Source organism: Anarrhichthys ocellatus, unplaced genomic scaffold (assembly GCF_004355925.1).
Source record: "Anarrhichthys ocellatus isolate YVR2014 unplaced genomic scaffold, GSC_Weel_1.0 scaffold35, whole genome shotgun sequence".
Lineage (NCBI taxonomy): Eukaryota > Metazoa > Chordata > Actinopteri > Perciformes > Anarhichadidae > Anarrhichthys > Anarrhichthys ocellatus.
Window position 1 is genome coordinate 394,327 of NW_022280065.1, and position 23,622 is coordinate 417,948.

General features: G+C 41.0%; 1 protein-coding gene across 2 annotated transcripts; it reads right to left on the reverse strand.

The window, feature by feature from the left end:
* Positions 1-4,979: 4,979 nt before the first annotated feature.
* Positions 4,980-16,006, reverse strand: LOC116393886 (prolyl endopeptidase). 2 transcript variants are annotated; one of them, XM_031866590.1, is made up of 16 exons: positions 15,726-16,006; positions 14,492-14,566; positions 14,266-14,399; positions 14,018-14,148; positions 13,694-13,903; positions 13,451-13,572; positions 12,319-12,424; positions 11,388-11,579; positions 9,435-9,632; positions 8,825-8,928; positions 8,386-8,522; positions 7,912-8,006; positions 7,629-7,760; positions 6,401-6,557; positions 5,773-6,095; positions 4,980-5,144 (listed from the first exon to the last, which is right to left on the reverse strand). In XM_031866590.1, the coding sequence occupies exons 1-15, from the start codon at positions 15,765-15,767 to the stop codon at positions 5,801-5,803; spliced, it is 2,130 nt and encodes a 709-aa protein (XP_031722450.1). In that variant the 5' UTR covers positions 15,768-16,006; the 3' UTR covers positions 4,980-5,144; positions 5,773-5,800. The 2 variants fall into 2 exon arrangements, with proteins under 2 accessions (XP_031722450.1, XP_031722451.1); XM_031866591.1 differs by lacking the exon at positions 15,726-16,006 and adding an exon at positions 14,785-15,701.
* Positions 16,007-23,622: the final 7,616 nt, after the last annotated feature.

The following is a 23,622-nucleotide window of genomic DNA, read 5'->3' on the forward strand; positions in this document are numbered from 1 at the left end:
ACATGCTATACTATGACTTTTTTCAACATGCTATACTATGACTTTTTTCAACATGCTATACTATGACTTTTTTCAACATGCTATACTATGACTTTTTTCAACATGCTATACTATGACTTTTTTCAACATGCTATATATACTATTACTCTTTTATGACTTTATTGAGATATGCTATAACTTTTTTTTACCTACTGTTAGGGGTGGGAATCACCAGAGGTCCCGTGATACGATATTATCACGATACTTGGGTCACGATATCACGATACTGCGATATTCTGAGTATTGCGATTTATTACTTTTTTCAACTTCAAATTATGTCCCCAAAGGAAAACTGTGTCAACATGTTTTATCTAATAAGATAAAGTTTTCAGTCTGTTCATCTCACTTCAATCATTTTTATTGCAGCAAAATAGGATCGTCAAGCAGACAGACTGACCAACAATGTCAGAAATGTTGCATGAATCTGACAAACTGAACTGTTTGTATTACTACATAGTCCAACCTAACTGAATGCAAACATGTTGACTCAGGATATGAACTATAACTTATATAAGTAGGATATAAGAGTTATATAACTCAGTATAACTTGCGATGCGTGGACGTCGAGGGCAGAGAGACAGTTATGCGCTGCACTCTCCCCATGAGCCTGGCTACTGTTGGCAGATTTAACCCCGTTGTGAGGCCAGATGTCTCTTTGTTTTGACCAACTTCCTACCAATCACGCTGACCCGGGACCTTTGCTGACCCCACCAGAAAATAACTCAGCACCATCTAGTGGACTGAAAAAGTAATTGATTTGATTTTTCTATTGAATAGTTTATATAATAAAAGATTGATACTTGGCGTCTGTGTATCGATAAAATATCGCCACGCAAAATATCGCGATACTATGCTGTATCGATTTTTTCCCCCACCTACTGTACTACATTAGCAAACGGCAGTTTGCGGTCGCGTGAGTATGATGTTGGGTGAGTAATTTAATTGCTGTGTACGTAGTAGTGCAAGGTGTGTACAACTTAGGCTGTCAGTGAATAAATGAAACTCCTCAAGATCCATGCCAACTTTCCATGTCTTTCTTGTCACCTGCTGATAAAAGTGAGGGTTAGCGCCAAAGTTAGCACCGTCCGGCTCAGGTTTGCAAAGTTTTGAGCTATCCATCTGAGATTTGTGCCTCCCTTAAAGAGACATTCACAGTAGATTCTGGGTTTCAGTGTCTTGCCAAAGGGAACAGGGTAGATGCATTGAGCAGCTAAATTCTAAGTGAATGCGGTTGAAAACAAACTCCTCTGGCGCAAAGAAATGAACCGACGGCCTTTAGAGCTCACTTAGTCCTCTAACCTTAAGGCTACCTGGGCATCTTGTACTACTTACTTATCTATGTGTACAAGGTTAATGCATGTTTCCTCTTACAACAGAATTGAACTTCTGGTTTTCGCTCCTAGCCTACTTTTGAGGCTTGTGGTTTTTCCTCTCTCTTCGTGTGAACTTAAGTTTCTCTCTCTGGGACCGAGGTTATATTACTCAGGATTTATTACAAAACGCCCACCTTCAGACTAGCACTGTGCGTATGGGAAATTATTGTAAATGCAAATTAACTTAGCGTGGGTTTGATGTGGGCAACTGTGCGGGTGTGTAGAAGCGAGTGTGCCGTATGTGCCTCAGTGCTTGCTCGCACAGGTCAGTGTGTGTGTGTGCGCAATAAGGTGTGTATGTGCATATCATGCGTGTGCAAATGTACTTCAAGTTTAATGACAGTCCATGGGCATGCATTTGAGAATGAGGTTTTTTATTTACCTCATACAGTTGCAGCAGTAATCCATACTTTTTATATTAAATTCTTATTGGAGTTGAGGATTGGAGCTCGAGACTTAATGAGTTTCATCTCGGAGCCATCGCTGGCTACAGCTTTCTAAAGCTCCCACGCAAGCAAACATCACCTATTTCAGATGCTGCTTAGCAGACACCGGCTAAGCAGCGGTTGAACTCCTGCTACAGTAACACCGGATTTTAATAATTCATTATCGGAAGCTTATCGTGAATTTCTTGCATGCTTTCAAGACACGTGAAGGAAAAAACAAACAAAAGAAGCTTACATGTCAGGCTCATCAAGATTATGTGTATGAGAATGAAACTGTGCGGCTCTAAAGAACATTTATGTATTTATTTAGAACTAATAAAACGTGGATACGAATTCAAAAGTGTAGTAAGTGCAATGCTGCACAGTGCCATTCTATTTGGGAAATAAAATGTAAAACCTCGTCTTAAATAAAGCCATCGGCTCTTATCTACATAATATACATCATGATATCTTAATAGCCTCGACACTTGACTCCTGCCTGCTTTGGGGTCATGAGCCATCTTGCAGCTGCACACATGCCAAATGAAGTGAATTGCCTTCTGCATTCTGCTCTCGTGTGGTATAACATAATAAATGCCATTAGTTTAAGTGTGACGTCTTAGTATGCAAACAACATAACCCGCAGTAACTCTTCTCGGTGGCGACGGGCGTTTGTTTTAGTTGGTGTTTGATCAGGCTTCTCACGGTTTGAGTGTAAATCTTCAATCAGATTTGCCTATTTATTCACTGTAAATGAGACTGGGACAGGGAGACGGGCAGGGATTCTTCCAAGAGATTAAAGCAAATTGTGTTACAAAATATAGATAGTTGTACGTGAAAAACATATTTTTTTCAGAATCAAGACCACACTCAAGATGTGTTTAAGGCCTTCAAATAACTGGTAGATTTCCTCTAAAACTGCATCTCCACTAAGGGATGGAGCCCTGTCCTGGCGTCTCTCTCACACACACACACACACACACACACACACACACTTTTATCTTACAGTGTATGTTAAATACTTGCATATAATGACATATACAGTTAGACAAAAGAAAAGTATATTGTATTGTTGATGTAAACTAAATATTAACCATGAATCAAAACGTTTTTTTTTTTTTTTTTTTTTTTGAATACTACAACAAGAACCTAGACCTCTAATGCTGAAACAGTTTATTAATAAATTGTAAATATTAAATCGACAATTCAGATTTTTCAGAAATGCCAAATAATTGTGGTAGAGCTGAAATGATCAGTTGACAAATTGGTACAGATAAATATTTCTGTTGATCGACTGATCAGTTTTCATCAAATATTTGAGTCAATTATCAAGTAAGAATGCCAAATGTCCATTTGTTTAATCGAAACAATTACATTTTGAAGTGTTGGTTGGAAAAATATTTTTAAAGACGTCACCTTTGGTTCTAGGAACCGGTAACTGTAAAACCAGTAACTCCTGACACAGTCGCTACATAATGCCCTGGGCATTACACAAACCCGCCACTCTGATCTACATTAGCTCTATAAGACACAACCTCATAATAAAAGAAACCTAAGTTGGAAAGGCAAAGAACAAATGAGTCCAGAAATGTAAGTGGAAGAAATGCCAGAGAGGGAACAGGAAGAAGCTGAAGGATTCAAAGAGGAACATGGGAAAGCAGACGACACCTCTGTAACAACATTAGTGATTCCCAGCTGTGTGTTGAGAGCCCTCTCCCCTTCTTGTCCTCCCCCTATCCCTCGCTCCCTCTGCTCCGTGTGAAGATTAAAGCGAGCGGCATAAAGGGGAGAGCAGTCCACCTCTAAGCTAGTGTGAAGGGGAAACTTCCCCTCAGCACAAAAGTTCTGCTCTCCGCTCTTTGCCGAAGCGTGCCGCAGCTCAAATCGGCTTTGGGAAATTAATCCCTGCATTATGGGGGGGGGGGGGGTAAAGTAAACAAACAGGAGGACAGGATGGGGACGTGTGAGACGGTGGGGCTTTTGTAGGTAAGAGCTTGTGTTCCTCCAGAGAAAAAGAGCTGTGAACGTTGCATGTGCTTGTAACATGTGTAAACGGGGAGGTGGAGGGGGGGAGTGATGTGAATGAAGGAAATGAAGCAGCAAAAGCCGGCTCAATCCTCTGGGACACTCCTGGGAGCAGAGCGCCAGTCTTTTTTTTTTTTTGTTCCTGCATGGTCTTAAACCTCTCTCTCCGTGTCTCATATGTCCAGCTTATTACTGGCTTTGTCTTTCCCGGCTTCATTCAACCACTTTGCCCAAGTGGCAAAGAGTCATTGTCTGCAAATCCTCCTGCCGCCTTCTCTGCTTTCCCTCTCTCCTTTTCCCATCCTATCTATCCACTGAGAGGGTACTTAGATAAAGCCCGGGATTCAGTCTGGCCAAATCACAACTTTCCACTGAGCAGAGATTAAACTCTGAGTGACCGAATGGACAACTTCCCTCACCGTCTGTGATTGGCCGGCAGAGTGTTTCCATCTTTTTTTTTTTTTTTTTGACAGTTTAAACACCCGTCTGTCCCGAGACTCTCCATAAGTGCACTTTCAGTCTCTCTCCGCTTGTTGCTTCTCACTGTCTCGCCATATATCTGCCGTCTGTCATCACTCTCCATCGCTCGGCTTTTCTGCACACGTTAAAGGATTTCCACCCATCCTTCTCTCCGTCTCCCCGGTCCACCCCTTTATACAAGCGCTCATTCTTGTGTGTCCTACTACTGTCGTTTCATGCGGACGTTTCCTACTTGTCTCAATCCACCAGAAGACCGACCATATGAAGGACTTAGCAGAGTGCATCTAGCCCTCAAGCAGAATGACACTAAACTCACCTTCAAGTGTTTGGTACACAGTGACGCCTACAGGGAGTTTTTGTGTGGTCCCATACTGCCACCTGGTGAACTATATGAGAACTGCACCCTACAGACATGACTTGTGTTTTGAACAGCAGCAAGTAAATTCACTCAAGTAATGTACTTTTACCTGATTTTTGGTTTTCAATTTTATGGTACTTCTACTTGCGTTACATGTCAGAGAAGTTTTATACTTTTAACTCCTAATATATTTGACAATTAAAGTTACTGTACAGATAGACATTGCATATACAAAGCAAATTATTATTCAACAAATCATTGGTTGTTTTTCACAAGGGGTTTTGTGGAGGAACAGTTTATTGAGCAGGTCACAGGTTCTTTTAATGGTGATATTTTACTCAACAAGATATACTGCATTCAGAAGAAGATCTGTTCAAAGCCAGTCGGGTCTCGTGGAGAGTGGTCTTGTCTAATTCTTTTCAGATTTACTGGAGATTAAACCACCTAGCAAATAAAGAAAGCAGTTTTAATTATTTTTTTTACTTCAATCAGCTGCAACAATCAAATTCAGCACTAACAATGTAATCAAATATACAACGTAACACTCGGGGAAAATGGCCATTTTAGTTAGTTATATATTTTTTGGCATTTTACGCCTTCATTTGATAGTTGACTGAAGTGGAGAACGTCATGCAATAAACAGGGGATGTAGCAGTGGATAGACTGCACCCAAAACCCCGATGTCACCACGGCACCTTTTGATACTTAAAAGTAACTTTTGATGAACCTTTGTCCTTTTTCGTAAGTCAATCCTTTATGTTATATTGGAAAAAAACAAAAACATTTTGATGTTGAGATAGTGCTTCATTTACTTTATTCAATACTTCTTCCACCAATGATGCTGAACAAATCAGATCTACAAGAGTTGTTTCAATAGAGGCATTATAGTTAGTATCTCAGTAGTTGGTAGTTATTTTTCCAGTGATATTAATTCATCTGTTGTTGTTCTTACATCTTTCTCCAACCATTTACTTTAGTTGTACCAATGCATTCCTCAGTCTTTCACTAAATATTAAAAGCATGTTTCCACAAAAATAAGACAGTAAATCATTCATCCTTTAAAAAGCCCCACCTCATTGTGAGTCATCGTCATCATCTCTTCAATCGATCCAGCTCAGCCCAAGTGTCTCAGCGATGAAGGAAAAGATGTGCGCCTCCTCCAAGATGGCCTTGGTGGTGGGCTTCCCGGCACCGTGCCCACTCCGGGTGTCTACCCTGACCATCAGAGGCTGACGCTGCACAGGGCTGCTGCCCACTCCGCACTGCAAGGCCGCACAGTACTTCAGGGTGTGGAGAGGCACCACGCGGTCATCGTGATCTGCTGTTAAGAGCAGGATGGCAGGGTAGGGAGGGCCAGAGTAAGGCGACTGTGGCAGATTATGGAGAGGGGAATACCTGGAGAGAGGGCGAGGAAGACAGGTTGGGAGGATAACTGGAAGGGAATCCGAGAGAAGAGAGAATATGGGAGTGATTTGTGAGCTGTAATGTGTGAATCAGATGCTTTGCTGCTATTTTATTACTTATGTGGGTAGGTTTTACATTATTAGGCCTGTTCCGAAGACCATATTTTGGGCTCCGGAACTTCGGTTGTATAATTATTAACATTTAGTACATGCGCAGTGACCGAAGGATCCCGGAGGAACGTGTTCTCATGCAGCAGTATGTTCTAGTGATTTATTTGCGTCTGTGTTTTTTCGTACTTGATGAGCCACTTGAACTGCTCCGGGTCGTCTGAACAGCCGTAGTCGGTGGTCCAGGCGTGGCCGATGGTGAATTCGTGGAACTTCAGCATATCCATCACCCCCACCTCTGCCACAGCACAGCCGAACAGTTCTGGACGCTGGTTCACGCATGCCGCTGTGTGTGTGTATTTAAAATTTGCGTAAAACATTGCATTTTGCTTTTCAAATTCACACGCATCCCCTTTGCGTCACACGGTAGGACACGATCACTCCTACATCGCCACTTACACACCAGGGGAGAAGTCATTAGTTGGGTTTGTGCGACGCCATATGGCAGCCAGCCTTTTGGTAAATGATGTGACAAAGCTCTGTTTAATGTGCTGTTTAATAGCGAGATGAATTGAAGCTAAGCAGCTAACTACTGGTGAATTCATTTTACATTATTAATTATGCCAAAGATGTAATAGAAAGCACGCATTGTGATCAATGCAGCGGAGACTTGCAATGGGCCAGTGATCTCAGCTGGCTCTTAGTTTGCTTTCATAAAACTGTAAAAACATGGACATGTACAGTAGCAGTGTTGTTAGTAGCCTTGAAGGTGTATAGGATGTGGGACGTGAGCTGTTAACATGAGGGGGAAGTAGAAATAAAGCTCCATTGAGAAGGAATGTGAAAGGCAAAGGGACAACAAGCAGAACAATATACGCAGCATCCACCCCTCGGCACACACAAAGCACCACCACGACCTGACCATAGACGCACTCATATATTATATTACTTTTTGCTTATTTAACTGGTGGATCTTGCAATAAGCAATCATTCTGCCTCTCTAGCTCATTATTAAGCTTTTTTTATGTTTGTGGAGGATAACTCTCCCTCAAGAAAAGTTTTTTGGACTTAGAAACATTTTTGGAGCATCACCATAGATAACACCCAAAAAGCTTAAAGACAACACATGCTATTGTTGAATAATTATTTTATCATTTACACATATCACAGCCTTTGTCTGAACATTTGATGTTGCCCTCTGAAATCATATTCTGTAAATCAAAAGAGCAGACTTACAACATAAAAAGCAAGATTTCCCCACTTTCAAAATTCCAACCCCTAAATGTCACACATGATGTACAGCGGATGCATAATAGTTTCCAGGATGTACCCTTAAAACCCTTTTACTTGTTCTCCATCTCCGGCTTTCACACTAAATACACAAACACATGAGGCACACAGCTGGTCCTGTACTCACCCACGAGCAGTCCTCCATTAGAGGCTCCGTTGATAGCGATGCGGCTGGCTGTGGTGTACTTCTCCTGGACCAGATACTCTGCTGCACACTGGAAGTCATCGAAGCAATTCTGCTTGTTCCCCAATGTACCAGCTGCACAAACACAATAATCAGCAGAAGTTCAGCGAACACAGAATTAGACTTTAGAAGAGCTTTAATTATTTTTATTAATAAACACCGGCTACTGCCCCCTTCACACAGCCTGTTCAAGGTAGGGATGGCTTTATTCCTTGGTTGTCTGTACCTTTGTACCAGGTGAGGCCGTACTCTCCTCCCCCTCTGATGTTGGCCACTGCCAGGATGCCTCCCAGGTGTCTCACATACAGCAGGTAAGCAACACTGAGCACAGACAGGACAGACAGACAGAGGAAATACAGCCATCAAAGTACAATCAATGTTACAATAGCAGTATAAATGAAAAATATTAAATGTAGTTTAAGTAGGATACAGTAAAACCTATTAAAATATGACTTTAAAATCGCAATGTTTGATTCTACATCACACACAACATGGAAGTGACAAGCCAGCAGAGAGGATCAGGTGAAGAGCAGAGGAGGGTTGTGCAGAGCCAACATGGCAGCTCTGTTTTATAGACAGTTGGTATACCCTCTACTCCGTTACACACCCCCCCACCCCACCACACTTGAGGTATTTTGGAACGGATTAGTGTTCATCTGTGTCAGTGAAAAACAGAAGAGAGTGGTCCCGTTGTACTTACTTGTAGTACGGTTGGATGGAAACCTCAAAGCCCCCGTAGCCATAAAGAAAGACGGGACGAGTGGCATCCTTCTTTAGGCCCTTGGCGTGAACTAAGAACATGGGGATCTCGGTTCCATCTTTACTGGGATAAAATACCTGTAAATGCAAATAAATATTAATTAATATATATATATATATATTTTTTTTAAACATAATTGACGTCAGTGTTATAAAATTACAGAGTTCATACAAATTAAGTCTAAGATGAGCTGTGCACAAAAAACATTTACCACTTCCTCAACCACAGTGAATAGGATTCTGGGAAATCTGAATCATGATATGAATATGCAGTAGATGCAGTGAAGCAACATGAACAAGAATAACCTGTAAGATGACGGGAAACAAAACAACATAGAGGGTAACGGGGAAGTAGAAGAGATAAAACAGCAGGGCGTCACCTGGCTGGTCTCGTAGTCCTCTTGCTTGATGCCCTTCACCTCCACCTCCCTGAACACGCTGGGCTCTGGGTTGGACTTGCTCAAATCACAATGGTAAATGATACCTGGCCACCACGGAACAACGGTCACACAGGTTAGAGGTTACCGTGTGTGAATAGGGATATTTCAATAACCGATAGTTCGTATGCAGTGAGATCATTTGATGAAAACAATAAAACTGTTTGTCAAGCAGAAATGCAAAATATTCCCTGGTTCCCGCTTCTCAAATGTGAGAATTTTCCAAATATTCTTTATTTTACATGTTAGCAGACTGAATACTATTTGGATTTTCGATTGCTTGATGGAGAAAACGACAAATTTGAAAATAGGCCCCATGGCCATTTTTCAACATTTTTGTAGAAAAACTAACTAATCAAAACAAGAACCAGCCTATTTATCAATAATCAAAATAATTAGTGCCGCCCTAATTATTTGTATGCACTGATGGTAATTGTTTTTGCAGTTCTGTTGTGGGATTCGTAGCTTTCTCGCTACTTTTTTATTCTCTCATTTTGTTAATAGAAGACAACTAAAATACAATTCATGGAATGAAAGGAAAGAGAGGAGTCACCAGGTGTAGTGAAGGAGGTGAACTTGTAGAAGAAGTCAGAGTGGTTCTTCTTGCAGCTCACTCCGGCCACTGAGCCGACGTCCAGCGGCAGGTCCCTGACCACCAGGCCGGTGGACAGCTCACACAGCTGCAGGATGTCCTTCACGTCATGCAGATAGTTGACCACCAGGTGGTGCTGGTTCACACAGGAGACAAAGCCTGCAGAAGGATTATGAAAAAGGAAGTGATAGAAAGTGAACATAACATGTGAAAGCTGCCTGGTGTTATTAAAAACACCGTGTCCAAGGGAAACATGTCGTCTGTTTTCCTTTCTCTGTTACTACCGATGTCCGATTCCTCTCTGCTAATTATCCCGATATATCTCGAAAATAAGAAGTACTCTCATGATCCTGGGATGAAGCCAAATATAATGGCTATGCATTGAATATGACCAAATTGATTAGTTCAGTTAATTCAGATGTTACTGCACAGGTAGAGCAAAGAGTTAATACAGGTATGGACTGTGGACTGTGATGAAATCTCATCGACTGCCAGCAGGAGGCAGTCTTAAGACACAATAAATGCAGGCCATACTGCTCAAGTCAGGCCATACTGCTCAAGTCAGGCCATACTGCTCAAGTCAGGCCATACTGGTCGGTAGGAGTCAGTGGGGCTACACATGCCGTCAAGCTCCTCTCGGTTACCATGTTTAGTACACACAGCAAGCACACATCCATATATGGCCTTTTGCCTTTGAGAGTCGTCAGTGTCAAGACGAGGACAATGAAGAGTGAACTGATGAATCAGTGACTTCGTACTTTAGATCAGTTAAAAGGCTAGTATAGGAGCTGAGCCCAAGACAATATTATGACAGAGGAGACAAAGCCCTTTTGTCAGTTCAGAAAGGCAGCGATGACAAAACTCTCAACGCACCATCGCCTGGACATGTTATCAGACGCAACTGTCAACTCCCTACTGTGGCTTACATGCATGCTGTAAAAACAACAGTAAATGGACTACTACTTTTCAAAATGTTATACATTAATATTGATTGTATATGAATATTAACATAATTCAATTCCTATTCATTTAAAAACTTGGTCAAAAAGTGAAATTTGATAAAAAAGATCATTAACTTGCATATCACTGATATCACCATCATTCACTTAACATGCAACACTTTACTGCTACACTTAACCACATTTAGAGAGTATCCAAACATTCAATTCAATGAATGCTTTATAGCACATGATGAAGTAGCTAGTAGGTCATTTTAAGTGCTTATTAAAGTACAATGATCGTCAGCAGTTATAAATTATACTATGTAGACCTATCTTACATTGTTACAGAAGTGCCATTCAGTATCTGTTTATACACCAGCCCACACTTACTGGTGGCGCAGATGAAGTCATTGCCGTGTCTGCTTACTTATTATAGTGTGCTATAAAACATCTACTGAATGTTTAAACACTGTTTATAAATCATAAGTAGGGGGACTTAAAATAGAGTGTTGCCCAAATGTTCAAATGATCTTCCTTAACATAGTTTGTACCTTTTGTTATTTCTGATGGTGTGTGTAGCACATTTTTTAGCGGAAACTTGGACATTTACTGCCGTTTCAGTGATGTCTTGGTAACATTATCATCATTCAAATGAGTCATAATAATAATAAAAAATGACGACAAAGACATATAAGCCCAGTTTCACTTTTTGAGCAGACATCCCTTTGACGACAGTCTCTGACCACAGACACAGAACTTCTCAGTTGTTGTGGTTGGACTGTCATCACATTAGGACAGATCTTCTGTGAAAAACTATTTTGCAAGATTTTTTTTCCAGAAGTTCTAACACAAGTCCACAGCTGTCGTGCCAACGAAGGTCTGTTTTACAAAATCGCCAAACTGCTGTTTGGACTTCAAGACGTACGTCGTCTACACTACAGCATATTCTACGGAGGTTTCCTTTCACTCTCACCCAGGACATCCTTGTCATGCTGTGGAATGAGGGTAGTCCAGTGCTGCCCGTCTGGTTTCTGGACGTCTATGTTCAGGAGACAGTACCGAGGAGCATCCAAGTTGGAGCGGAACGTGAACACGGATCCCTCATTGGTGACGTACGAGTATTGGGCTTCAAAGTTGTCTACAACTTTGACCCATGGCAGCAGACCTGGAGCAGAAGATGAATAAAATAACAACAACAAAAACTCCATTATAAAAGATGCATGATGTTCCTGTCATTATTATCTTTGACCGGTATGAGTTGCAGTTATCTAAACCTCTAGCAAAGCCAAAACCCACACCTGTCCATCTGAATTATGATGGCGTGTAAAGACTAGAAAGTGTCCACATTGCTTTGCGTGTGGGAGATCGTCTTTTAAACCAGAAATCATTTTGCAAAGTGAATTTCGAAATCTCAACATCTTAGATGTGGAAGAGGTTTTGCTGTATTTATTTATTTCCCATATATTATTGTTGAAGTGAATAACTTTGGGTTTTGGACAAAACATTTTACTGGCAGATTAATAAAAAAAGAAGGCCCTTTAAAATAAATAGATACTTCTGATAATGATGCCTTTTTCCAGAAACATTTACTTCTCACAAAATGCTTTATTCTACAAAGATATCTTAATTTGGGGATCGATATTCATCAATACTTGGGGACTTTGACGACCTGGTTGACAGCTTACATCAACTTAAAATCAATTTAAGAGTCACAACCATATTTTGTTTTTGTGAGCAGGGAGGGGATTGCTGGGGTAAATGGATGGGGCATTTTACTATATCATATGTGTAGACAGAAGTCACAATCATGCCAAAGCAGACGTAAGGATAACTTGCAGCTGTGATCCCACTTAGAAAATAACGTGAATTGTTGTCAGTTGGGAGTGCGTCACAAGTTCACAGACCTGCGATGCCATCGGGGAGTTGCTGAAGGTCACAGTACCACAGCTGGTTGACAGGTTCACAGCCTTCAGTGATGGACAGAACAGCGTATCGGCCGTCATCCGATATCTGGGAAAAGGGAAGGAATGAAGACGGGAAAGAAGGAAGCAGAGAAAGACAAAGAGAGGCATGTAGTCTTTTGCTATGACAACTTTTAACTTTAACAGCTACTATTACTGGACATGGCACACGCGCAAAAGTGACTAATTGTTTAAGTGCAGATGGAATTCTTTTGTTCAAAAGGCAGTATTTCTGCACGGTTGCAGATAAATAGACAGTGGGCAACACTAACATCAACACTAACATCATTCGTATTATACTATTTATAGAATCAGATTCCAGTTATGGCTGGGTAAGATTTAAGACTTGTGTGAGTCAAACATTTGAAATAACTCCAGAGCTTTGTAAAGTCCAAAAGTCAAAATGTATTTAAGATAAATGTCTAACGATACATTCTGCTTCAGTCCGTATTTGACGAGTTATATTCATTAAAAAAAGTTGATGTTATAAGAAAAAGACGATGAATCACTTCATTTTCTTTCTTTTCTATGGTGATAAAATGTGATGGCAGACATTCAAAGCTTCATTCAAAAACTTCAAAAGAGGCTTTGAATGAAAACAAAAAGAGACATTGGATACACCCTCTTTTAGGAAGTGTAAAGATGTCATTCTGAATCAGCTGCAGCGATCTGATCCACTGTCAGATCTAGAAGGTCACCATTACAGTAACCAAGAACCACTAAGTAGCATCTACAGCAGATGAAAGGACTACAAATAGCTTCCGTCTCACTCATTAATGCCTGAGTTAACTCGTGTGCTTGATCCTATTAATTATTCATTTATACAGAATTTGCCCTACTAGTGGACATCATAAACGGTTTTAAGCTGCACTTGTGTGTTGTCTACTCTTTGTCGTCTTTGACGGTTTTATATGCAGTTCCTATCGGATAAATGAAGTTATTTTGATTATATTTGAAAGCACCACTGTAGTATTAGTAGTTATACTTAAGTAAATGATCTGAAAACCTTATCCATCACCGCCCTGATTACAAACGGGTGATTATAATGAGTGATTCAAGATTACTATGGACTTACGGTTACTGAGCTGTGCCACTTGGGATATTCGGGGAACTCTGCAACCAGAATGTCCTCCGACTGCTTGGTGCCGATGACGTGGTAGAAGAGCTTCTGATTGATGTTGCAGGTGGTCTCTGTGCCTTTAGTGGGGGGAAAAAACAAGGAGGGGTTAAGTCTTGAATGCATTTGTAATAGGCTTGTAGCAAAGGTGTTGTCTCCTGGATGGAGCATGCGTTTGAGAGTACGGTGAATCTTCCTAACCGTCAGTTTTGCCTTCCTGGCGTAAGTAGCAGTTGTAAAAGATGCCCTTGGCATCGTGAGTCCAGGCCAAGCAGCTGAATTTAACCCTCTCCAGTACATCGGGCAGCAGAGTGAGATCGTCCGCCTTCATGAAACTCACCGTCACCCAGTCTGAACCACTGCTGCTCAAACCATACGCAAAATATTCACACTCCTCTGACAGACGGCCCACTGGGTGAAGAGAGAGGGACAAAGAGGAGGAGGCGGGATTCAGCACTGAACATCTTTACTCTTTGCGTCCGTGCACAATAAAGTGCAGCACGTGTGCTCTGTGGTTTGACTCACTCTTCAGTGCCACAGTGCCATCTTCAGAGAGTTTATTGGGGTCAAAGAATACAGTGGCAGCTCCATCCAGAGAGTCCTGCACATACAGCACATCCTGGTTCTGGAGACCTTTGTTGTGGAAGTAGAAGTACCTGGAAATAACATGACAAGTATAGTTTCTTTTCTTTTCTTTTTCAAATTCAAGTTAGTCCCTCTCATAAGTGTTTTTCAGTCCGTGCAGTGTCCATTCTTTCAATTTCAACTAGTACCTCTTCCCTCTTTTGTAAGGGCAGCTGTATTTGGGATAGTCGTAGAGCTCGGTGAGGCGCTGGTGGAACTGAGCCCGGACAGCACACCGCTCCAGGTACGGCATGGTCAGGTTGTTCTGCTCCTCAACAAAGGCCTGAGATGCAAAAGGAGAGAGAGGAGCGACGGGATTTGCAGAGATTTTGGTAAAAACACAGCTTCAGCTTTCTGCAAGAGATCAATACATACCATTGTTTCTGCACTATCCGGGTCTTCCAGCCATGTGTAGGGATCGCAGATCTTAGTTCCATGGTGGTCATCCACCTACAAGTTAGACAAGAACAAGCGCACACAAAACAGCTGTGTTGAATCCTCAGCATGCGTACTTCCGTCAACCGTCTCATCGATATTGTGGCTTGTCGGCTTAGGGCTGTTCAACAATGGTGTACTCTGAACGCCCACCCAATAAAATGTTGTGGCAAAGGGGCAGGTTTCAGTCAGATAAGATAAAAACGTATATATACATCCAGGGCCATACTTACCATTGAGGACACTGGAGTCATCACCTTAAGGGGAGTGTACGTTCTATGATTACACAGAAGTGAGGTGACTTACAGTATGGTGGGTTTGAAAAGGATCCGTTTCTTGCATTAACCATTACAGGCAAAAAAAAATTAAAAATATCAATAATCAGTCATTTATTCATTCAATTAGAGCTGAAAATATTTTTGACAGAAGCAACAACTTTTTATAATTGTTTTCCTGCAATTTTTAAGAGCCTAACATCTTTGTTTCCCTGGTGTTCTTAGTTGTGTTTGGTAGCAAATTAAATATCTTTACAGAATTCAATTCATATTAAAGATATTTAGACCAGTAATTCATTCTTTGAAACAGCCTTTAAACCAGCCTGTTGGTAGATAATACAAATTCAGAAAACCAAGCTAATCAGTAGAATGAAAAAAGAAGTAAATCAGGTGCAGAGGGGGATGTTGTCGTTTTGTTATTTGGGGCCTTATCAAAATGTTTTTACGTGGCTGGGGATGTTTGGAAACAGTGACTCGGCAAAGTCCTGACTACAGCCCTGCATACAAAGTAAAAGTGCATTATCAGAGAAGAGTAGTTGTTAGGAAGCCTACAGCAATATACTACTTTAACTGCGACACACCTCAATGAAGCTCCGTCTTGTATTCGCATTATGACCACATTTGTCCGCTGGGATATTGTCTCGTGGGGCGCTAATGTTAGGACGGTTGACTCATTTGTCACGAGGAGGCAAAAGTAAACAGTTAACGGTACTTCTCAAAGTTTTGTTTTTGGTTCTCTCTCGGTCAGTCGCCATTGGCCTTTCTAACCCTCAGCCCTGTGTCTGCCGCTTCCTGGTCTCGCTTTTCTTGCTCGCGTGCTTCCACCAGATCATTTCACGGAAAAACGAACAGAGAGAGAGAGAGAGAGAGAGAGAAAGCAGCAGGACTTCGACACTGACCTTACTCTCATCTCTTCGTGCAGCCGGGTACTCAAACGCCATCTTCCTAATGTGCTCCTCTGTCTCCCTGAGTTGATTTTCTGTTGCTACTTTGTTTGTTTGTGTTGTTTTTAATTGTTCTCAATGCAGCGTCACCACCGACTCAATGGCGCCTTGAAGTGAAAGTGAAAGAATTCTTTTCTCACTCAACCCACACACGCGTTTGTACAACCCGCTTGCGCTTGCTCTTCAAACAGGAAATGATGTGTCATCCGAGACAAATCCCGGCATATCGGCACAGCCGTAGTACCTACGCACGCGTGCATTTGTTATTTAGAGGATCATTTGCGCAATTTATAACATCCCCCACCCCCAAAAAAATAATAATATGGAAAATAGTTCGTTTTCGTTTGGGGATGCACAAGCCATATAATTTGTGTCCAAAAAAGTAGAACTGCTAAAACTTTTTTTTTTAATGTAGAAAAGGCACAGCAGAAACGCCTCAATCTACACTAAACTGACTAAAATCCACTGAGTCTAAACTGAACGAAGAAAAGGGGACGTGTTTGCAAACAGGTCTGTATGCAAGCACTGGTGACAGAGCGTGAGCAAGAGGAAGTTGTACATTTATAACAAAAGAAACTACAGGCTTGTGGTGACAAGGCATAATCACTTTGAGCCTGTTGGATCTAAGTAAGATGAGAGAACCTACTTACTGACATCCAGTCATCAGAAAACATTTGGTAAACCAGTGTCTCTCAAAACCTGGCAAGTTGTCTAGGCTGCACCTATGTTCTACTGATTGTTTAATTCATCTAGAAAATGTTCAAAAAAAAAGGGAAAAATGGCCATCACAATTTTCCAGATACGAAGATGACGTTTTTAAATGTCTTGCTTTGTCCAACCATCAGTCTGGAACCTTAAGATATTTAATTTACATGGACGGAAATCACAGAAAAGCAGCACATCGTCACATTTGAGAAGCTGCTCCCAAATGTTTGGCACTCTTTCTTCACATTTCACTTCAATGATTTATTGATTGTCAAAAGAGTTGATTATTTCCAGACGACCGACTAAACAACTATTGCAGTTCTAGAGCTTTCACAAAAAGGCTTTGTCATTATTCCTTTGATAGAGTGAACACGTCATGTGTTTTCCTGGTAAAAGGTGTTTCCGATTAATTATGACTTCAACCTGTGATTAACATGTAGAGTGATTAAAAATAATGTGATGATTACTCATCTGTCTTTCTCTTTTTTCCCTACTTCTTTCTTTTTTTCTTTCAGGAAGGTAGTAGTATTTCTGATGACAAATCAAATCAATATTCATAGAGTAGTCATCTGACAACAAAACTAAGGTCCTTGTGACACCTGGATTAACTGGCAATAGAACACAAAATAACACATACAACCTGAAAACCACAATCATATGTGTTCCTGTGTTGGGGAACATCCACACATTTCATTGCCAAGCCAAAGAAGCACTTGATGGCATTTCCATGTTATTTAGTTGTTGTACGGATGAGTCTGTCACTTTGCCACTCCTAAATGTCAAACCACTGAAAATAATTCCCAAACCAGTTGAAAGGTTCTGTATCTACACAGTTGAGCTTCACTTATTCCATATCTGCTTTCCCAGTAGAGGTAAATAGTGGCAGCTTTGTCTCACAATATAAACATGAACCCATGTCATTCCAGAGGGCACCACCGGGCACAGGCCCAGCACGGGGGGGGGGGACCCCCTGGGCTTTGCCAAATGTCAGTCAGAGAGACATGTCACAACCAGGAATATACTTACATGACCACAAAGAAACATAAAACAACTCAATGAGACACAACAAGACCACAAAGAAACTTGCGATGACTATAAAGAGGGGCAAAACAACCACAAAGAGACACAAGATGACTTCAAAGAGAGACAAAGCAACTACAAAGAAACGCAAACAAACTACAAAGAGACACTAAATGACCACAAAGACACTCAAACCAAAAAGTCCAATACAATTTCAGTGAGTGACACAAAACAACTACAAACAGACACAAAAGGACCACAAAGAGACACGTGTTATGTGTTATAAACTCATCTGTAACAGGTTTCAAGGCAAAACAACAAGTTGAGACAATTTCCATCCTAGCTTAACACCCCTCGAGATGGAAAGACGGGGACTGAAACAGAGAGAAAGAACAAAAACAGAGTTTCAGACGAGTAATCTGTCTAATCCATAAAGCTGTAAAAATGACTGGGGTGGAAAGGAGGGGAAAGATGGAGGGCAGGGAGTTAGAAAGAGGGCTAATTTCAAACTAATTTAGCTAAGGTGATTAAGTGAGACTGGCTTGATGAGAAAATAAGCTGTTAGAAGGCCTCTGACCTTGTGTCGGTGTATTTACCTCTCCGTCTCGTCAGACAGACGGCATATAAAATAACGAGTACATCTACAACTTATGCACGGACAATACAATTTATTTTATAAGTAAAAAATCTAAATAATTATTAGATCACATTATTTCTACTTTATTTACAAATAAAAAAAGCAAAGAAGCATCTTTATTAGTCCTAAAGAATAAGATAATGCATGTTACATGCTCAATAGGTCATAGACTTTAAAATGTTGAATACAAATATTATGAAAATATACTTATAATAGCCACACCTAATTCATATTATGATAGATTGTGATCAAATTTGCATATATGAGTTTAAAGCTTGTTACTTATTTCTGACCGTCTGAGGGTGTTTGAAGAACCTGTACTGCTATATGTTTTTTTCTGGACTACATCTAAAAATGTAAATGCTAAAAGTTCATGTTGTGAAATGCCATGTTATCTTACTTTGTAGAAAAGGAACCGGTAGAAGCAATATTGATAAGGAGACATTTGGTGCCAAAGTAGCCCATTTAGCCACGAAACATTGCTTTGGTAATTGCCTTACAACTGTATGGCAACAAGTGCTTTAATTAGCAGTTAAGTTAGGGGAGGATCCCTAATCTTTTGGGCCACAGGGGATGAAAGTGGACCAGGCCAAGCCACGTGCAGATGGGCTGTTATGGAAGCAGCTATATTGGGCCCTAGACAGCCTGAGCCCTGCAGCGGCCCGTCTTGGCTTGCCGGGCCTCCGCGGTGGCTGGCTTTGACCTGCACGGCATGCTGTGCAGATGGGCCATAATTGGCTGGAAAGACCCAGGTAGTTTGCCAATCTGCGAAGACAGAGAGATTAGATTAGCCATGTCAGATTACAGCAGAGCCGAGTCAGACCATGTCATCTGACTGTTACGCAGCTCCAGACTCCCCCACTGAGAGAGAGGGGCAGAGGAGAGGCGGAGGGAGGGGCTGAGCTGTTGATGTTGTAAGATGGGAAACAAGGATGGCGATGACAAAACTGTGTTAATAAAGGTGTGTTATTAGAGGCTACATTAAAAAAACTAAACAATAAAAACTATGTGCCAAGGAGTGAGTTGAAAATACATGAGGGTAAAAGAAAAAGGAGAATTCTTATTCAGTGGACACAACATCTTGAAATACTGTAATGGACCCAAAATTACACACATATGCATATTACAAAAAATATATGTGTGCACACAAGTGCACACATTGAATCACCCCCTGGCCCACTCCTTCACAGATGGTGCAGAGTGTAGCCACTGAAACAGATAATCCGTTATTATTCTGAATATTATGATTATCATCCCGGTTGTCATTTCAAAATCACACACAAATCATCGCCTAACCTTCGCTTGATCCTGAGCTTACCGCTGCTCTGAAGCTAATATCTTTGGCTCAGGGCCCAAAGCCTTGTTGTAATATAACTGAGAGTGCTATTCCATAAGCTTCTCATTTTAGAAATTGACAATGTTCAGATTTGTTTTATTTAGAGAGCATAACAAAAGAGCTTGGGGAAGATTTGAAGGTGTTTACAATTGCTGGCTTGTGCTGCTGCTTTCAAGCTGGATTTAATCCCCAGATGCACAAAATGTGGATATCAGCTTCATATTTCCAAAATTTGAAATATATTGTCCTTCACCTCAGGTCTTACTGCGATTCATCTCTTTATTAAACTTTGCTCTCCATGGAACACTGAATGATATCAGATCCTTTCAGGGAAATATGATATTGAGATATATGAGACAAAGAATATTTTCTCTATTAAAATTGAAATGCCCTACCTCCTCTATGTTTTAATTAAATCCATAAACAGTGCAGCCTAATCTTAAATTAGTGAGAAGAAAAAAATCAATAAAGACGGCGGTGGAAGTTGCGGCCTGATGCCAAGTATTGATCTGTAGTTAATGTTTTTGTTCTGCAGTACGCTTGACGCCCCGGGGACAATAAAAGACCAGTGAGATTAAGACAATTAGGGGGTTGATTGTTATCCAAAAGACGAGGAGAAGAAGATGAAGATTAAATAATGGGATTTAGGTCAAAGCGGTGATGTCCAGAGGAAGGAAGGAGGAGGGGCAGGGAAAAGGTGGGAGGAGGAGGAGGAGGAGAAGGAGGAAGGATTGGGGTCAGAGAAACTGATCGCTGTAGCCTGGGAGGTTGCCTCTGACTGAGGAAGAGAGTGATGGAGGGAGGGAGGGAGGGAGGGCCAGCCTGATTCCTGGCAACCTTGGCTTGATCCAAAGAGCGAGGTGATCCGTCACCTAGTGTGCCTCACCTGATTTCCACAGCAGTACGCCTGTCTGGGGATTTTCCTTATCCGTCTAGACTTCTGAATCAGCACTAGCTGATCTGATGTTTTTCTTTTCCCTTGTCTGTCTCACTCTCATCCCCCCACCCCCTTTTCTGGAGGGGCTAATTAGCAGGCATTTTGTATTGATCCGCTGGATTTGGTCCTGAAATCCCCTTCTTTGTCTGCCAGACAGATCTTGGCTAAAGTCTTCCTCTTTGGCTGGTGTTCTGTGAGATTTGGCCCACCTGTTGACCACAAGCCAGAAGCGTGCAGATTTTGCTACACGCTTATATCGCCCCTTTCTTATCCCTATTCTCCCCATCACAACATCTTTAAGTCTCCAAATACCTGCTGTAGCCCCTCACTCTGCTGTTGATGGAGCTCCTGTAATTTGGGCCTGCTAGATAGTAATTGTACATACTGTAGGGCATGGCTAGAGTTACCAATAATTAGGGTTTCAGGCTATTAGAGTCTCATATGCAAGCTCTCAAAATCCCAAATTAGCCACCATGCACTGGCTAATAAACCAAAATCTGTCAGCGCAGGCGTCATTTGTAAGTTGACGTTCCTAGCAGCAGAAATGGATAACGTCTGCAGCAAGTTACAATGTATGTTTTTTACCTTTAACTGATGTTAACTGGAGCAAATAGACAGAGATATTAAAACCAATACTTATCCCCCCCCCCCCCCCCGAATCTAATCCAATACTCCAATACTGTACCGAAAGTTTTGAGCGACCTGGACTACTTGAGTGTTTCCATTTGCAACTACTTCTATTTTTATACTACATCACAGATTACAAGCTAAAACAACCCAATATGAATTAGAAGGTATTGTTAAAAATCGAGCAACCACACAGCGGCATTGTACATTTCTTCAAACCACGGGCGTTTGAATAATATGATTCACATCAGCCTCATATCACGCTTGCAGAAATGTACAATGACACGTAGTGCTGTGCTGTGCAACGCTTAGGTTTAGGCAAAACAAAACTACTTGTTTAAGCATAGAAAGAAATCATGGTTTATGTCAAAATAATAATGTAACAAGGTAACGGAAGAACAGCAGCAGATTCAACGTTCCACAGGTTGAACGGGGTCTTGGAGCTTATTCATTTTACAGTCAGTCAAATGTGATGACTCAGAGAACAGGCACTCATTACAGTAAGCCAGGTGTAATAATGTGATATGTGTATATGTACTTGGATGTCCAACACAGAGTGTCTGCATCGTTTGTTTGTAGTACTGTGCTACATTTTTTGTCTGACTCGACACACATTTTTGAGGAACAAAGATTGCAATCTGATCTAATCTAATACAATGACAATCATTTGAATGCAGTTATAAAAATCAATCCAACCCCGTCACGTAAAGAACATACAAAATGGTAAAATACATTTCTTTTCACAGAAAAGTGTTGTAAATAGTGTGCAAATATCCCCAACTGGTCCTGTGCTGGTCCTGTTCTGCTACATGTGTGAACATTCACATGTCTAAACTGAGAGAATCACAGCATCAATTTACAGATACGTCTCACATGCATCCTTTGGTTGAGTCTTTTTTTTTATCAACAAATATCTCTCATAACACGCACAGAAGGCTAAAAGCGCTAAAAGGCTCGTTGTGTTTTCTGAAAAAGAAGAAGAAGACTGTGCCATAGAACAAGAGTAGCCAGTAACAACAGGAAGATGAACATCACTACTTATCACTACTAAAAATAATCCGCCAATGTTTGTGGTAGTGCCGGACACTGAGCACATTTTAAGAGCAATGCATTTCGCTCATTGCCGCATCTGGGATCACGGAAAGATACAAGGATGCGTTTGCAGTGGGGCATGGATTTTATACAGCCTCAAAGCAGAGTGGGAAGACAAGAGAAAATATATACATTTACTTTTTGAAGCAATTTCATGTAGAATGTGGATGACGAAATAGAAAACAATTCACAACACCTCTTCAAAATACCAGATATACTCTGCTGTTAGATTGAATTAGAAGTGGGCAAAAGTCCCCTCTGCCAGCCCTCATACGGGTTAAAGTTATTGTATGCACGGTACACAGACTGATACTGCTGATGATTGCAGATAAGGATGTTGCTTGTTGGGGCCTATGGCCATCTTCTTCCTTCCTCCTCTGTGATGGCGTGCAATCCAGAGGAGGTGTGAAAATGAGATGTGTTATTTTGGTTTGTCGGAGTCAGCCTCTGAGAAACATTGGCATATTGCAACAGATGATGGTGAGAAAGTGTGAGCTCTCACTTCACGTACGCATTTTAGGATAAACAGACATGCAAAAGGGAGGCAACAACACTTTTCTTTTTTTTACTGTTTTGCCATGATCAATTTATTCAGTGTTGTATTTTCATTTGTTAGTTTTTTTCTCTTAACTTTATTTGGTGTGCATTAGCCTCTTCACCTTCTTTGCATTTTCGTCTTGTTTTCGAATCGTCTTGTAAAGCTCTTTGAGTTGCATGTATTTTTGTTTGATTTATTGATTTAAGTTCATATGCTCCTCTATTGAATTTGTGTTGATTTTGACTGATTGTGCTGTGGCTTAGTTATAGTGTGTCTGGCTGAGTGTGTCATGCACAGTTATAGAAGAATGGATTTCAGTTTTTGCAGTGTCATCTTTCTCAGCTTTGAGCCATGGATGAAAGGGTTTTCATAGCAAATGCATGTCCAGTGCCGGGAACTCAATTTGCAAAGCAATGTGTCTGCAACAGAGTGATGCAATGGTTGTCGGCTAATAATAGTCACGCTTTGGCTCACGTCGAGAAGTAAATTTCATCTCTAATCTGTACTTGCATCCCTTCATCACTGTACCACAGAGTCAATATTGCAGCGATCAGTTCAAGAAAGTTGAAATAAGATGAGAAGTCTAAGTCATTTCGATGCCACAAACCTGTTTTAGTTTTTTTCATGTATACCAATTGCTGCAGCTTTCACTTGAAATACTCGTGTTAAAGCTGTAGCTCCAAATGTGACCTTTTTCAACTGTTTTGTTGCGTTTCCAAAGAGTGACGCATAGTTCCACAGAATTTAACAATCGTTACAAAAAGAACAGAAGAAGGAAATGAGGTGGAATATGACCGACGAAAACAATGTCCAGCACATTACGCAAATCTTTAGACGGATAAGGAGATAAGGAGAAAAGATTTAAATCTGTTGTTTGTTTTTTTAACCTCCTTAAGGAAACAAGCATTTGACAGCACATCTTAGAACACCGGAGTTGCCCACTGACAAAGATTATACTTC

What these genes read in the sequence shown, in the direction of transcription:
- LOC116393886 (XM_031866590.1), bottom strand. Translation starts at nt 15,767, where the DNA reads ATGGCGTTTGAGTACCCGGCTGCACGAAGAGATGAGAGTAAG. An exon ending in CCTTACAAAAGAGGGAAGAG is followed by an intron (nt 14,149 to 14,265) that starts GTACTAGTTGAA and finishes TGTTATTTCCAG; the next exon opens with GTACTTCTACTTCCACAACA. An exon ending in CGGCCTCACCTGGTACAAAG is followed by an intron (nt 7,761 to 7,911) that starts GTACAGACAACC and finishes GTGTTTGTGCAG; the next exon opens with CTGGTACATTGGGGAACAAG.